General features: G+C 38.4%; 1 protein-coding gene across 3 annotated transcripts in view; it reads left to right on the top strand.

The window, feature by feature from the left end:
• Positions 1–16,490, top strand: part of FSHR (follicle stimulating hormone receptor) — an 84,803-nt gene that overhangs the window by 60,072 nt on the left and 8,241 nt on the right. For 2 of the 3 annotated variants that reach the window (XM_080587201.1, XM_080587202.1), the window contains exons 5-9: positions 3,709–3,780; positions 5,965–6,042; positions 8,925–8,993; positions 9,108–9,182; positions 14,343–14,528. In XM_080587201.1, coding sequence (XP_080443327.1) covers positions 3,709–3,780; positions 5,965–6,042; positions 8,925–8,993; positions 9,108–9,182; positions 14,343–14,528 — 480 coding nt within the window. The remainder of the gene's footprint in view (positions 1–3,708; positions 3,781–5,964; positions 6,043–8,924; positions 8,994–9,107; positions 9,183–14,342; positions 14,529–16,490) is intronic. The other variant, XM_080587203.1, reaches the window with a different exon arrangement.

The following is a 16,490-nucleotide window of genomic DNA, read 5'->3' on the forward strand; positions in this document are numbered from 1 at the left end:
AGTGATGGCTTTTCAAACCTATTTTCTTTCCAAAATTAGTTCTATGTCCTTTGGTTGTTTTACAGTGCATGCATCGATGTCCTGTATTAAGCAATCTCATCTTAAAATAGAAAGGTTTAAATGTGACGCTTTTTTTCAGATCAATTTTAAGGGCATACAGCTAGATTGTTGGTGGGAAGGGAAATGTAGGCCATGAAAGTGTTTTTTATCTCTAAAATATTTTTCATTGTGGAGAGAACAGCCCAGCTCCAAAGACTTGCAGGTGCTTGTACCTGCCTGTCCTTATTTCTTGGAGAACCTGACACACGTATGCCTGGCGTGCTTCTTAAATCTGATCTGTATTTGTTGCAGATGAAGCTAGTCATGCCTAATAGAGATGTCCTGTCCACAAACTGATGACCCTTTTCATAGAATGGGATTTTCAATAAAAAGAAGTGACGATCCACTCCATCCTTCTGCATGAGAGCCTTGTGTTTAAAGACCTTGCCCAGCAGTGAGTGCCATGGATTATAGACTCAGCATAGCCTGCAAGGCCAGTTCACATGAGTCAGAGGACTTTCTTGCTGGAGCGCAGTACAAAGTCACTAGCGTGATTAAGGGGCACATAAATAATACTTCCTGAGTGATGCTGAATTTAACTCAACCTACCTTGCATTTGCAATTTAGCAAACATCCTCAATAAGTTGATGGAGTAAACTGTGTTCCAGATTTTGTCAGAATAGCTCCTACCAACTTGGTATGAAAAAGGTCTGGAAATTTGCTGTATCTGGAAATAAGCAGCCAGAATCTTCCAGGAATTAGTTACTGAAAAAATTGTGTTCTCTGGTGCTCTTGGTGCAATGTTTTCTTAAATGCTGACTCCAGTAAGCTTTTTCAGAAAGATAATTAAAGCTTTGGAAAGCAGCCATCAGCCGTTTGAAAAACAGGTTCTTACTGAGCTGTTTATATATGGCAAGGGGGAACTCAGTTAAAGCACAGATTAAAGAGGACACTTGTTTAAAGCAAGGCTACTAAGGATGTATACATTATATGGTAAACATATTGACAAAACTGTCCTTCAAGAAAGATATTCAGAAAATTGGATTATCTACATTCTAACAAGATTATCCACTTAAAGGCCTCTGGAGATTTGTTGGCTGAATAAAAAGAGAAGAGAGATCTAGGCCACACTCTAGCTAAGTATTTTTTCAGTTCTTTTTCTGCAATTAATTAAAAGAACATCCTCTCCTATTCCTAATCACTGTTCCGTGCCTCTGTGCAATCAGTACCTCATACCCTTAGATTTACTTCAATATGTAATGATTTGTTGAAGATGCTTTCCTCTTCATCTCATGCTGCTCACTCATGTGATGTCAAATCACCCGTGTAAACTGAACCCTGAGCAATTTTGGATTACTTGAAAGATTGGTAGTATTGTGGCACGCAAGGCCTTGAATGTGTTTATTCATACATATAAGGCAAAAACCCTGCTAACCTGTTTTGAGTCATTTGGATTAAGATGCCAGTGAGAGTAGTGCTTGAACAGCATATAGTAGAGTACCATCATCCTTCATTACCGGAACAAGAGGATCGAGTTTTCCTTGGGAAAGTAAAGTAGAAAAGAAAGCTTTTCTTGTCTTCTTGGTTCTGCAATAACCACACAATATTTGGAAGCAGTTTGCTTCTTCATTTACCTATCAAAGCAAATGTGTGCTGTAATTTGTATTTAACAAGTGGCTCTTAAAATGAATTGCATGAATTTTTAGCGTATGACTCATTTAAAAGTAAAGGCACCTTTCAAATAAAACCCTGTACTTCTCCAATGATTTAGAGAGTGTACTTTAAGATATTATAAGGGGGGATTTGAAGGTTCTTCTTCTATTGCTTCTATTTTTTTTTTTTGGCTAATTCCTTTCACAAAGTATAAGTGCAGAAGTACTTTAAATAATAACAGGCTTATGAAATCCACCTGTTTCATTAATCCTGCTTTCTATTTAACTACATGCAATAGTTTTTCAAAGGCATTTTTGTAGAGCTTTCTTGGTCACACATGACAGCTGTGATTTTTAAGCTAATGTAATGTCAGACCACTCTGACCCCTGGGATGAAACAGTCAATGACATTTCAGCAACATTTCCAAATTGGCTTCATGAATATTCACTACACTTCTTTAATTTTTTCCTACATATAATGCAATGCTTTTTGTTATGAGGAAGATAACCAGTTGGCTTTTCAATATGAACCTCTGAGAATATCCAAATACCACCTCAGAGAGCTCAGATGAGTATTCCTACAAGTGAATGACTATTTATGGACCTTTTTGGTCCTTCTAGATTTGGTTGTCACAGTTGGCTGTTTGGTTTCAGTTCAATTCGTAAAACTTGAAAGTCTGCAACTGTTCTGAAATGGTCTAGGTTCATAATAAACATCAAATGAATGCCTTCACTTTTTTCCAGTCTCAAGCAGTGCTTTTCATCACCTTCTAACACCATTCAGGAATGAATCTGCCCAAAAAAAATTGCATCCAGTAATGGAAAAATATTGTTCTATTTAAGTGCCAAGATAAAAAATGCTTTCCATATACTACTAATACACACCTTAAGGAACCAATATTCTCAGTAAAATATTCTCTACATCTCACACACTAAAAATACAAAGAGATAATTACCCTTTCAAGAACCCAAATTTCCTCTTTCTTTGGTAGCATCAGCATGGTAATGAGATATTTTGGTGGCTGGGACAAACTCCAGCTCCTCTTTCCTACTGCACTTCCCCAGCCAGGCATTCAGCCCTCCTTCCAGCCATCAAACAGCCACCAACCTTCTCTTTCTGCATGGCAATATCATTTGTTGCTCCTCTCCTACCCTTACTACTGTTCTGGACAACAAAAATTGATTAATTGGACATGGTGCAGCTCTGTCAATAGCTGTGCCCCATTTTCCTCCCTGGCTGTGGGCACCAGGATTGTCCTTCAAAGTCAGCATTTCTGGGACAGCGTTTCACAGATGTGAACAGCAAAACAGAAGCCAGCAGTGCCCAGTACGGTGGGAGGCTGAAGGTGGCTAAATGCAGAGGATCAAGACCATTTCCCATCAAGCAAACTGCTGAAATGTTCCCATGTATTCAGTTCCTTGCTATCAACGGTGCTTGGGAACAAAGTGTCCTAAGTTTCTCTAACTTTCATGAAATAATGATATTTCCAATTGAATTAATGTATCATCATTTAGATTAGAAGATTAAAATGGTGGTAAGTGATTTTTTTTTATTATTATTTGAAGAGCTACTATGAAAATTGTTGGACATGGTGCTTAGTGACATGGTTTAGTGGGTGACATTGGTGGTAGGGGTATGGTTGGGCCAGATGATCTTGAAGGTCTTTTCCAACCTTAATGATTCTATGAAAATGATTATCCTGTGTCAGTGTGGTTGATTTCTTAGAATACGGTTGGGAAATTAATACTGAAGATTTCCTGAGATCATCAGGAGGAAATGTAATTATCCCAGATACGTTTTCTCCCTTGATTGCAGTGGGGGACAACTCAACTTATGCTTTTGACAAAAACATTTTTACATTACAATATCAAGATTCCTGTGGGTAAATGCTGGGTATGTGGCAAAAGTCTGCTTCTTGTGGCTTACATTTTAAGTGCAATCTGCTTTCTTCTCTGTTAGTTATTACTTCATTCTTGGGACAGAATTAATAATCTTAATTTCTCCTCTCTTCTTTAGGTTAATATCAAACACTGGCCTTAGATTTTTACCTGTTGTCCAGAAGGTGCACTCCTTCCAGAAAGTTTTACTGTAAGTTGTAATGCTTTTAAAAGCTCCTTTTGAACATTTTGCTGTTCTAACAAAATCTTTCAAGTTGTGATTGCCCTTATGCTTGCTTATTAGCTTCATGATAGCATTTTGGGTTACGGTTTTGTAGGCATTGATGTTAATGTGGCCTAAAAGGTCACAGTATTCTCTAGTTCTTCTTTGTATCAAGCATTGTAGCTTGCAGTCTACTGACTACTCTTCCATTAACTATATTATAAATGCACAGCGAGATGTCTCAGGGGACTGGTATTCCCCTGAGTTCTGTTTCACTGGTTGAAATTCAAACCAGGCTGGTGGAAGTGGAAATTTGTTGCCATCTGGTGACAGTTCTCTAGCCTGCATGGAAAGAGTTGCTGATCTTGGTGCCATTTTCAGTAGACAGATGGCCACAGCAAAGAAAACAAAAAGCAAGGGAAAATAACTCTACCACGCTCATTTTTTTCACTGGCAATAAAACTGTCCAGGGAATGAATTATATTTTTTCTAAGAAAAATTCCAGTGCCATCAAGGGGACAAAAATGTAAAATTTTGTGTGAAAGCAGGCTTTTGTTTTTAATGTAAAAGCATTTTTTTCTGAAAAAAAAAAAAGGATATAATCAAAATTTGAGTTTTTTTCATGGAAAAGTTTGACAGATTTTCCCATCAGTTCTGATTATAACTGAAAGCAGAAAACCTGGGAAATAGGCAAATATTTGTTCTCTTCTTTTGGACAAGATATATTGTTAGCGCATAGGACAAGTTTTGACTCTTCAAGTCTGATTAGAAGATTAAAATCTGCAGAAACATTAATCCTGCAATTGTCTTAGTAAGAGCCATCAGTATAAATAAAAATGCATAGAAAACTTAGAGGGAAACACTTCAATATTGTATACACACATATAATAAACAAAATACCTTTCTGTAATACGCTTGTAATTTTGAGAACTGCCCTTCAGGGCTCCTTGAAGCCATCAAGCAAATGCAATAGATGTGGAGGTACAGAAACTTCCTCCTGTATACCTTTATCATCAGTCTTAACTAGACTTGAATTACCATGTTCTGCTGAGCAAGAGATTTTTTCTTCAGGTGAAATTCCTCACTTTCTGTAAAGATAACTAGGCCTTAACTTTGCTCAAGACCTGAAATAGACCTTGCTTCAAACCTTGCCACCACTGAGGTCAATAACAAAATTCTTGCTGGCTTCAGTTGTGCCAATATTTAAATCTCAAAGATAGATCTTGATGGGTTATTGAGGTTTATAAGGGCCTCATTTTTTCCCCTTAGCAGTGGGAAACTTCTGCTTCTATGGGTGCTGCACTCCCTCCCTATTCCTACCTCTGCTGATCTCCATGTGCAGAAGTGTGGAAGTGTCAGCTAATGCAGTGTTGTGAATGGTAACACAGTTGTGGTTAAATAACTGTCAGTACGAGACAATTTTGGAATGGCTTTTAACTTCAAGCTTTGCAGATAATTCATTTTGTTCCATGCTTTCCAACAGAAACAGCATGAAAACAACCATATCCCCAGTCTAAATTATGACTAATACTGTTTAACTTCTTTGAGGTCTATTTTGAGCAAGCAACAGAATGTATATCTGCCGTTCTTTTTGTGCATCAGTCAAAACTGCTGAAAGACTGAAATGCATACTTGTCACTTCAACAAACTGAACTGACACGGGTCCCGTGTCTGAAGTTCTTAAGCACATACAAAAGCTTATAATCAAACACATTGACATTAGGAGGGAAACTATTCATGGAACTATATTAATTTAGGTACCCTGCTGAATCAAGCCAAAAAGGCTAATGGCTTTTCCATCTTCTGTTTGGGAGGCTCAGAGGAGTGGTGGCCTCCCAGTCATTCAACTTGCATTTTCTGGATAGTATATTTTCTGGAAGAACTATTTCATCCACATTATGGTTATGAGACCAAACTTTTATGCATTTCAATGGCTTAAACCGATCTGTGAGGCAGGTATGGATGTCTGCAGAACAAGAATATAGAAATGTTTTGTCTTCACCTTCTTCTATCAGAAAGGTTCGCTCTCTTAAATTCTTAAGTCATCAGCCTTTGCATAAAACAGTTCCTCAGATTGAATATAAGGAAAAATTATGTTTGAAATACCTTAACATATTGAGAGGCTTACAGAGGTGCAAAAAGGTGTAGTTGCTATTGTATTTTATTTTTCAGAGATATTCAAGACAATATAAATATACGTACAATTGAAAGAAATTCATTCATGGGCCTGAGTTCTGAAAGTGTAATTCTGTGAGTAAGACATAACAAATCTATTCTTCTTCTTGCTAGCTTGTTCCTTCTCCAGAATTGGGTTGAGAGTATGGTCTCTTTTCTATCAGCTTCCAAATTCAATTACAGGTTTTAGACTTCTCCTCTACCCCCAAAATCTCTGTATTCTGCTTTACTGTCATGAAAAATGAATGCTTTTGTGGTTTTTGTTGTATTCTAATTCTGGCCCTAATTTTAGAACCACAGTGTAGAATTAATTTTGTAATTACTGGTGCCAAGGTTAAATGTATTCCACCTACAACAACAACTCATGTGATACAAATTGTGTTCAAAGGGATGGTGTGACTCATAAATATTTACAGTCAGACACATCATTCAAAGAAGTTTGTTACTCAGGCAAAATATATGTAGATGTTTTGGAAATGTGGTATATTTGTATACAAAGTTAATGCATTGATACAGGCCAGTTCACTATGCAGTTTCATGCTGTGTGGTTAGATGACTTTTTGTTTGACTTGAACGGTCATGTTTTTAAATAAACTACTTAGCTTCTTTGATCCTTTCTGTTAGTATATCAAAATGCATTGTGTGCTTAATAACAAGTTGCCTTCATTTTGCCTAGCCAGACTGGAAAAATTTCCCAGTGTGTATGCCATTTATCTCTCATACCAAAACAGACAAGCGAGAACTGATTGATTTGGTTCGCATTGATTTTGGTGGGACAGAGTCAGGCCACCAATACTTGAAGAGAGGACAGTAAAAAGTCACTTGGCTGTTATCTCTCCTTTTTCCCCATCAGTTGTCCACAATCTCTATGTCAAGTTCCCTGAAGTTTTTAAACACACACACACAAATACACACACACAGCTGAGATATTCATTCAGTTAACTCAAACATATTCAAGTAACAATACCCCAAATGTACTTATTTATCTTTTCTCCTGTGATGATAGTATTTGCTAACCACATGAGACTTGGTTTTGTCAGAGCACTATGTAGCACATACCTTATTTATTTCCATAATACTACTATGGGGTGAGATATATATGCCAGATTTTAGTGTGATTTGACCTCCCAATACCACTCAAGCATTCCAAACACCCAGGACCCACTGAGCCTCCACAGCGTGGGGAGAGCCAGTTTTACTAGGTTTACTGTAGCAGGCTCCCATCATGTTCAAGTCAGTAATTTGGATTGCATCTAAGCTTACCCTATGCAGGGATCAACACAGAGCAGGTGAATTTTAAGTGGGTTTTAAATATACTAATCTAGCCAGGAAATGGTGAGTAAAAGCCCCTATGTCCAAGCTCTGGATCTGTGCCTCCATTGTCACTTGTTGCTATCATAAGACTTCCAGGTTATTCAGGGGAGTCAGTAAGGATGCTGGTTGAAGTGAGGAGAGAATTTGTCTCAATAGAAGCTTGTCCAGGTAACAATGGAGAAAGAAGTACAATGAAACCTTGGGATTTAGTTAAAATTTTGTTTTCTCTTTTTACTAGCTGAATGCAATTTACCAGGTGACAGGAGTCCACACTCCATGGCAACAGTAATTCAGATTTTATGTCCTTAGTATCTCATTGTATTAGCATAATATTCAGTGAGAGAAAACAGTAAGAGATAATCCTGTGATTAAATGCATATATATCAGTTTGGGAGCTATGAATGGGTAAGACCAATGTAATCTAATAAATGTTTTAAATGCTATAAGCAGGGACATGTCTCTCCTGTGTGCCTGCTCAGTCATGTCTAATACTGTATGCAAGCGAAGGGGACAGTGACAGTTTTCTTGATCTGACCTGACAGACACTGGAATTATGCACATCTGCCTTCCATGGTCAAAAGAGTAATCCTTTCAACCAGACCCATAACTGATTTTCATGGTGACCTGAGCTCACCACCTCAGATAAGTGGGTCACTTGCATGCTCAGTTTTCAGTGTGAATTAGAAATTCTACGTCCATGTGTGCTGATAGTTTCATTAAATCACGCCAGTTTTGCCACCTATCAAACTTGTCATGCCCTGTTGGAAAGAGCATGAGTTGCAAAGCAACAAGATGAAAGATTGCACTGTAAAGATGATAAATATAACTGACTCAAATGTAAATTTTCAGAACCGTGAAGGGAAGAGATGGAAAGACATTAAACATTAATTACTTAGTGCACTACAGTAAAAACTTGGCAGAAAGCCCCCCCAGTTCGCTACCTGTGTCTTCTCTCAGGAGAAGGATCCTGGGGAGATGGAGAGCAGGAAGGCAATATGATTTGAAGAGACAGCAGGTGCAGGAAGAACCAGCTGCTTCCCAGGCAGTTTGTTAATAGTCTCATCTTTTTTTACTTCCTGGATCTTGGGTTTTTGTTATTTTGTTTTCTTTTTTGGGTTTTTTTTTTTTTTGGTTTGGTTTGCTTTTTGGTTTGGTTTGTGTTTTTTTTTTTGGTTGGTTGGTTTTTGTTTTGTTTTGTTTTGTTTTGTTTGTAATTATAGGCAAATGTTAAACTATTTCAAAAACATCTTGAAAAAACATCTTGTAGATGACACCAACAGCACCAGTAGGAAAGGTTCTGGTCTCACCCATTCTGGGGTTAACGTGGACCAGCTTTGTTAGATTCACTGGAGGCTTCTCAGGGCAGCAGAGCAGCACCGGTGTCTTAATCAGTTCTACTTATGTTTCAAAAACTTACTGTAGCTGTCATCTCTTATGGTAATGCTGATCTGCCCTGTTCATATCTGCATTCTCTAAATCCTTCCTCTAACTGTTGGGAGCTTATCAGCTGGGATTCACAGAAACTTCATAATTTAAGCATCTATTTAATAATTTTACTTGTTTGAGATCCTTTTCACTGATTTTAATTACATACATATAAATTGTGAACATGTGTAAAAATGCATTTTTTTTCTCTGTTGCAGATGGCTAAATAAAAATGGGATTCAGGAAATTGAGAATCATGCATTTAATGGAACCTACCTGGATGAGCTGTAAATATTTCTGTTGTTTACTTTCTGAAAAGCAATTATTAGAAGGTAGCTATTTCTGCAAGTTTTTTTTTAATTTATTTCAGATTGTTTTAGCATCAATATTGTGTTTTTCAGAAATCTAAGTGACAATCAAAACTTAGAAAAATTACCAAATGAGGTCTTTCAAGGAGCCAACGGGCCTGTTGTTTTGTAAGTAATATTCAGATTTGTTTTTTGTTTGTTTGTTTGTTTGTTTTCTCATCATTAAGCCCTCAGAAAAGGTCAAAGAAGAACATATGAATACAAACCTGGATTTCAACATCTCACAAGTCCTGCAACTCAAAATTGGAGGTGTAGTTCTGAATATAAAAAAATGGAAGCCAAGAGAGTCTAGATCCATGTTTTCACTCTGTCCTCAGGGTTTTGGAGTATTTGCATCCAGGGATTTAGCTCCAGATTCCTCTACATGGTGGATTAAGCTCTGTAAGAGCTTGGCTTCTTTTTTTTTTTTTTCCAGAGAAAATGCTGTTTGTTTTTTGTTTGGAGCAAATTCAGGAATAGGTGAGTTAGTTCTCAGTGCTTAAATCTGAATTGCTCCCCCTTGAACTATTTAAAACCAGTGAAGATCTGCCCTGCATCTCTAAAGCTTAGTCCTAAAGATAAAATCCCTACCCTGCAGGGACAGGGATCCCTATAAATATATATATATATATACACATACATATATATACATATATATATTACACATATATATCACACAGTTACAGCAGGATCTCTTTGGTGGGTGGTAAGCTGGAAAGCAAGATCTCAGCAGTAGAGAGTTCAACGGTAGGATGCTCGTGTCTCTCAATCACCAGCACCTCATGCTACACTTTGACAAGTAAAACACCTGAGAGTGTGCACAACTTCTTGTGAGCACCAGCTACAGAACATAACAGCTGCAGCAAAGACAGTGGTGTCTTTTTTTGTGTCACAAATTCATCGGCTCTTTTCTTTCTTCCCATTTATCCTGGATGTCGAGAGGGCTAGGAGTCACCCATGAAAGGTGAAAACAGGTATTGGGAGCTGCTGGAAGATTTTACACAGAGGTTAAAGTGGTTAGAAATCTAAAAAAAATGAGGCTAGTTAACTTTGAGTTCAGATAAGAGCACTTCTGAAGGCCTTTTTCCATGTTGTTATGATACACCTATGACACACCAATGATACAAAGAGCTACCGTATGGCTTACTGCATTCTGCCCTGCTTCCATCACTCCTTCAGTGACTTTCTCCTTTGGAAAAGACTAACAGTGGAGCATCTTTTCAGCAATAATATCATTGATGCTTCTTTGGAAAAGCATTGTTTCCTGTAGCAAAGAGTAAATGCATTTTCTTTGCAAGTTGTAGCTGATTCAAGAGGTTTATCAAATTGATTTGGCTGTAGTTCAGATTCATTTGATAGTTCAATTTCTAACACTAAGTTATTTGTGCAAGTTTTCTATTCAATTACTTGTATATCCACTGTTCTATGGATGGGAAATTACCTTTTTATCCTGACAGAGATCAAGATAGCTACATCTGTCACTGTAGCTTACACCTGGAATGTGCTTTGTGGAGATGATTGACCCATAATATCTTTGCTGGGAAAAACAGTGCTGTTGAAATAAAATTTGTGTTGCAAATTGCAATGTTTTATTAGACTGTATGTCAGGATGTTTTAACTCTTGTTCTTCCTGAACCAGTGCTCTACAGTCAATTAATACCAACTCCTATTTTATATTTCAGAATATTAAAACAGTATGAAAGATAGACAAACACAAATAGTAATGTCAGAAAGCACAAAGCCTTAGCACGTCGTCTGCTTTATACTTGGCTGCACAGTTTCAGCAATCAATTCCTCTCTTAGGCTTACAGCTTTTGGCTGAATTAGAATCTCTCTTTTGGAAAGACATCAAGTTTTGAGTTACAGGATTTCAGTGCTGACAGTAAGCAAGTAAATCAAATGGCTAATTACTCCCACACATATACACAATCCTTCTATACAGAAATACACTTTATTGCTAACTTGGAATTTTGTAGCTTCAATTTTCATCCACATTGTTTCGTTCAGTCTTTTTCTGGTGCTCCCATAGCTGTAGCGGCCTACAAGAGCTTTTACTGGCGACCCTACAAAACTCTGCATCCCATAAGCATTAAGATCATATTGGGAGTACCAGCAAATTGCAGGAACCTACAGAAAGCCTCTCAGACTCCCCCTCTCTATAAATATAGTTCTGCTGCTTAATGATGATCCATTCTGGGCTGAGTTCTCTGGCTGCGTCCTGCCTCGGAAGCAGGGCAAGGTATGTCTGTGGTCTGTCCTGTCCTTGCAATTTGTTTTCTACAGGAGACCTACATATGTGGGCCATGGGAGAGCTCCAGCAGACCTGCAGCTAGACAGCTGAATCCCTGAAGCACAGCCAGAGAGCAGTTTAGATACAACTGCTGAGAAAATTGGTCTCACTGATCACTCCTCTCTGATGTCTGCTCTGCCAGCCACATTTTGCTCTCTTGCTATGTTCCTTTCAGCCCTAAACAGGACTATCAGCTGGTCAGTATTTTGACTAATCCCAGTAACTGATTCCCAGAGAGAAAGGAAAGTGTTTGTAAGAAAAGTCAGATTCACTTTGCTGTTCCTGCACCGGCTGCTGTCAAAGCTGATGACTAGCAGCCAAGCATTAATAATATGACATGTATTCCTGTCACTGATGCTTTCTGGTTTGATTTCCTACTGCTATTTTATCCTCTAGTTCATCTTGCTTATTTAATTTACCAGTCCTGTAACTAGGGAAACATCCTAAAGAAACTCTGCGCTGAGTTCTGCTCTGTGACGACTCAGTGGATAAAGCGACCAAACCACATACACAATGTCTGCGTTTCTGTTTGGGGGGGGAGTCTGCCGATGGTGTATCGATAACTATCCCTAACAGACATCCCATCAAGCCCTGCAGTAGTTTACAAAGCACTTTCCTCAGCTCACTTTGGTTTATGGAAAATAATGAACAGAAAAAAATAACAAACTTCTTAAAAGAATTTTCATGGGAAAATATTGAATATTTATGAAATTGTTTAGATATGGCCAGAGACCCAGTAATATTTTAGCTGCTGGAATATCCAGGTGATATTCCTATTCATATTTACTTGTTACTTCTATGCAGTATAATAACAGTTTGGAGGCACTGAAGATTTCTAGCTAATGAGGCTAGGAAAACATTTTTGATTCTTGTTCAGAATTATGAACCCTTGTGAAGTTCTGTAGGCTCTTATTGATGCCATGACTGATACTGTCTGTGGATTTCTATAGAAAAGTGCTGTGTAGTTGGTGAATAACACACATGTTCTCTAGGTGACAGTATTCATTAGGCAGTGAACTAAGGTCAGTCCATGAAACAATTGAGATTGTTCACTGCAACCCAATTACTACTTTAGGTGTCTAAGTCAGAAATCAAAAGCCTAAAATTTCTCTTCAGCTGCTCCTGTGAGACACAGATCAGTCCTAAAAGAACCTCAGGACCAAACCTTGGCTTCTCGCAGCCTGACCTGCAGAAGTATTTCTGCTTCCACCATTCCATCTTGTCCTTCTTGTCCATAGAAGTTATGACCCTAGGTCAGGGCAGCAGCATCGGGTCCATCTTCATTCCTTTGCTGCCACAATTCACTGTCCAGTTGGCAACTGAAGCTGCCAGCAAGCTACAGGTTATTATTATTGTGTTAATAGCCCAATATGAAAACAGGCATATCAGCGGGGCAGGCACAGGCTGCCTTCTGAAGGTGTTACCTGAAGATGGGACGTTCTTTCAGAGCCTGGAACCAAAGCCTCCAGCTGTGGGCACAGTATGGACACAAAGATCCTCTTTAACCACAGCCAGTAACTGCTTTATTAGCTGAATATGAATTTCTTAGATGAGACCACCCTACTCTACAGACAGAGTTCAAACAGAGACATTTCCTGGTATTAATTTTGGTTTTGAGATAGGAGAACAGAGGTGCAAATGTGCATGTTGTACATAGAGAGGGTCCGAACTTCATTGTATGCTGCCAAAATTTGGTCTCCCCTTCACGTAGCACCACTCTACTGCATTAATATGGTAATAAAAGCAATTTGTGCCTGTTATGTAATAGAGATAAAATAACATGTCCTGACATCATACTGTTATAGATTAATGTACCTTGGGAGGGGAGGCATGGAGAAAATGACAAATATTGTCAGTTCAATTCCCTTATTAGGGGAAATTCTTTTCTTTTGTGAGAGAATAAAGAACAGAGCAGCCTCAGCAAACACTGCATTCTGCATTACTCTCATGCCATAAGAGCATGGGAGCTAAGGGAGGACAGGGTGATTTTTATGTAGTCCATTTCACTGTTGATCTAAGAGAAAGAAGTGTGCACTTCTGCTGTCGCAAGCTGAGGGACACCGTCTGTTCCTAGCCAAGGAAATATGTGGATGTTTTGCCCCAGCTGTTACACCCTGGAGCCATGGAGACAGGTTCTGTGGAGATGAAGCACCATTGGTCCTTCTTCCCTTTCCCTACCTGTGTAGCACAAGTCATGATTTAGTGTTTGCATAATGTTTTTCCCCCTGAAAGCCTCGCTGATGCTCTTTGTGATACGTTTGTAGCTGCTGCTTCCATCGCTGCCTTTGATAGCCCATCCCACACAATAATTGCCTTCCACGTAAATGCACTTCTAACCTCCTCTAATCTTACCCCTTCCTTCGCTTCAGTCTGAATTCTTTGTTTTTTAAACCTCTGGAAATATTTTGATATTTTTGTTCCTCAAAGTTTGAACTACATCAATTTTGCCTCTCTTTAGTCTCTTTTCCTTCCTAATGAGTACAAAATCTGGTATCCTCAACCTCTCCTCACATCTGTAACCTCCCATGAGATTCTCTCTTTGTGTTTATTGCCTTTTCCATGGTAGGCTTTGCATGACGAGATGTTCATGACGAACATCACAAAATTCTCTTGTGATTTCACCAACCTTTTTTTTTTTTCCCCTCCTGTAACGCATTCTTGGATGATGGGTGTGTTTCTTTTGGTATTTACTAAACCTAGAATCATATGGAGCTAATAGTTTATGTCACTGTTAATCTTTACCCAGAGGGTTACGGGATCTTTTTCTTTTTTTCTCAAATCAGACTAACATCACTTGATTGTTGTTTGCAATGAATATTAGTTAATGTTTCCTTGACAAACTCTTAGTTTATCACCTGATCCTGTTTTCAGCACAAATTTCCAGCTGATCTCTTTGTAATCGGTACTCTGATACTGACTAGGACAGTCTAAAACACATATCTACTGTAGAGCTGAAGTAAATTTGCTTTTTATCATGATTTTCATATGTTTTTTTAAAGGGATATTTCCAGGACAAAAATCAGTTTCCTGCCAGGTCACGGATTAGAACTCATTAAGAAGCTAAGAGCAAGGTCTACATATAATTTAAAAAAACTTCCTGATTTAAGCAAATTTAGATCATTGATTGAGGCAAATTTCACCTATCCTAGCCATTGCTGTGCATTTACAAACTGGAAAAGACAAAAGTAAGTGATTTCATTTGTTTCTCTTTTTGATGCTTCTCAGCCATTGATAGTGAATTAAACAAACTTCTTCAAAAGCTGGATATAAATAAACATACAATACGTACATGTTTATTCATGTTACACATTACACTGCCTCTCCATTCCAGGTTGGTAATAAATTTTGATAGTTGTATTAGCGTCACCTTTTTCTCCAGCTGAGACTGTAGACCGCATACATCATAGGGTCATCTCTCACTGGGACCTGCTGTCCTGGATCAGCCTGGAGCCACACTAAAGATATCCAACAGAAAACATGATGATAACCTTTCAGGAGGTAGCTGGAAGGATATTTGTGTTTCCAGAGAAGATGGTCAATACCTCGCCACCAATTCACGTGGGTAACAGAACTGCAGAGTGGTGTTAACCTCTTAACCTCAGGAAGCCACACTGATGTTGGAACCAAATAGAAGAGAAGAGAATGGAACAGAATTCATTTGGAAGGGACCTACAAAATCACTAAGTCCAACTGTCTGACCACTTCAGGGCTAACTAAAAGTTAAAGCATATTAATAAGGGCATTGTCCAAATCCCTCTTGAAAACTGACAGGCACAGGGCATCAACCGCCTCACTAGCAAGCCTGGTCCAGTGTTTGAGCACCCTCACAGTAAAGAATTTTTTCCTAACATCCAGTTGAATCTCCTCTGGTGCAGCTTTGTACCATTCCCATGTGTCCGACTATCGTTGGTTATCAGGGAAAAGAGACCAGCACCTCCCTCTCCATTTCCCCTCCTCAGGAAGTGGTAGAGAGCAACAAAGTCACCTTAACCTCCGTTTCTCCAGACTAGACAACCCAAGTGTCCCCAGCCTCCGTTCATAGGACATGTCTTTCAGCCCTTTTACTGGTATTGTTGTCCTCCTCTGGATGCTTTCAAGTATCTTAACATCCTTTTTATGTTGTGGATGCCCGAACTATACACTACATTCAAGGTGAGGCCTCACCAATGCTATATACAGTGAGAGAATCACCTCTGCCACAGATATTTCATCTGTCACATCTACATGCACATCATTTTTGGACATGATTTCTGAAATGGTTAATCTAGAGCAATCCCTTTAAACCCAAATTCACTGAGACAGGGAGGTCTTTTAGACTCCCAAACTAATTTTCAGTACTTGTTTTGATTTGCCATCATCAAGATACACTGAGACTTCAGGTATTAATGACTCACATTGAGTATTTTCAGCTGCTCAGATAAACTTTAAATGTTACATGTGAACTAGTTAATGAACCTCATGAATTTGTGCCACTGGAAAACCTGAATGATTGGTACCTATGGGGACATGTTATTTTTTGAAGTTCCTCTTTTACTGGAAGTCCTCAAAAACTTGGAATTTGCCATGGCAGAGAAAAGAAAAAAAAAAAAAAGTTTTATGGTTCATTGTTACAGTTCAAGACATTGTCTTCAGAAGATGCCTAAAATTTCAAAGAAAAGTAAAACCATGCATAAAAAGTATAAGCTATTTGTAAGCTTCATTTAAATACTTATAATAGCCATTTATTTTACTTTTAACAGTGTACTGTCACTGAAATTAAAGGCAATGAAAGATGCCTGGTCCTGCTATGCTGATAGCTAGTACATATCACCTGCATGTGTGTTGCAAAACTACATGGGAAAAGTGCAAGTTTGATATCAGACAATACAGTGGTAAGGGAAGTATCTGGCAGAATCTATCCTTCATTGCCTGTTTTTGATCCCAAATTCTAAACTTTTTGCTACAAGAGGTTATCAGCAGGTGATGTTTTCACATATTTCTACAGGCTTACTCAGGCACGGTGCTTGGTTGCCTGCTAATTAGAAATGGTTCCAGTCCTGCCAGCACTGGTGGCAGAGTGGTATTTTCCAATGAGTTCAGAGGAAGTATGTTTAGTTCTAAAAAGCTAAATCTGCAAAGGGATTTTTGATATCACTTTATCATACATA

The sequence above is a fragment of the Anser brachyrhynchus genome, assembly GCF_964034855.1.
Source record: "Anser brachyrhynchus genome assembly, chromosome: 3".
NCBI classification, from domain to species: domain Eukaryota; kingdom Metazoa; phylum Chordata; class Aves; order Anseriformes; family Anatidae; genus Anser; species Anser brachyrhynchus.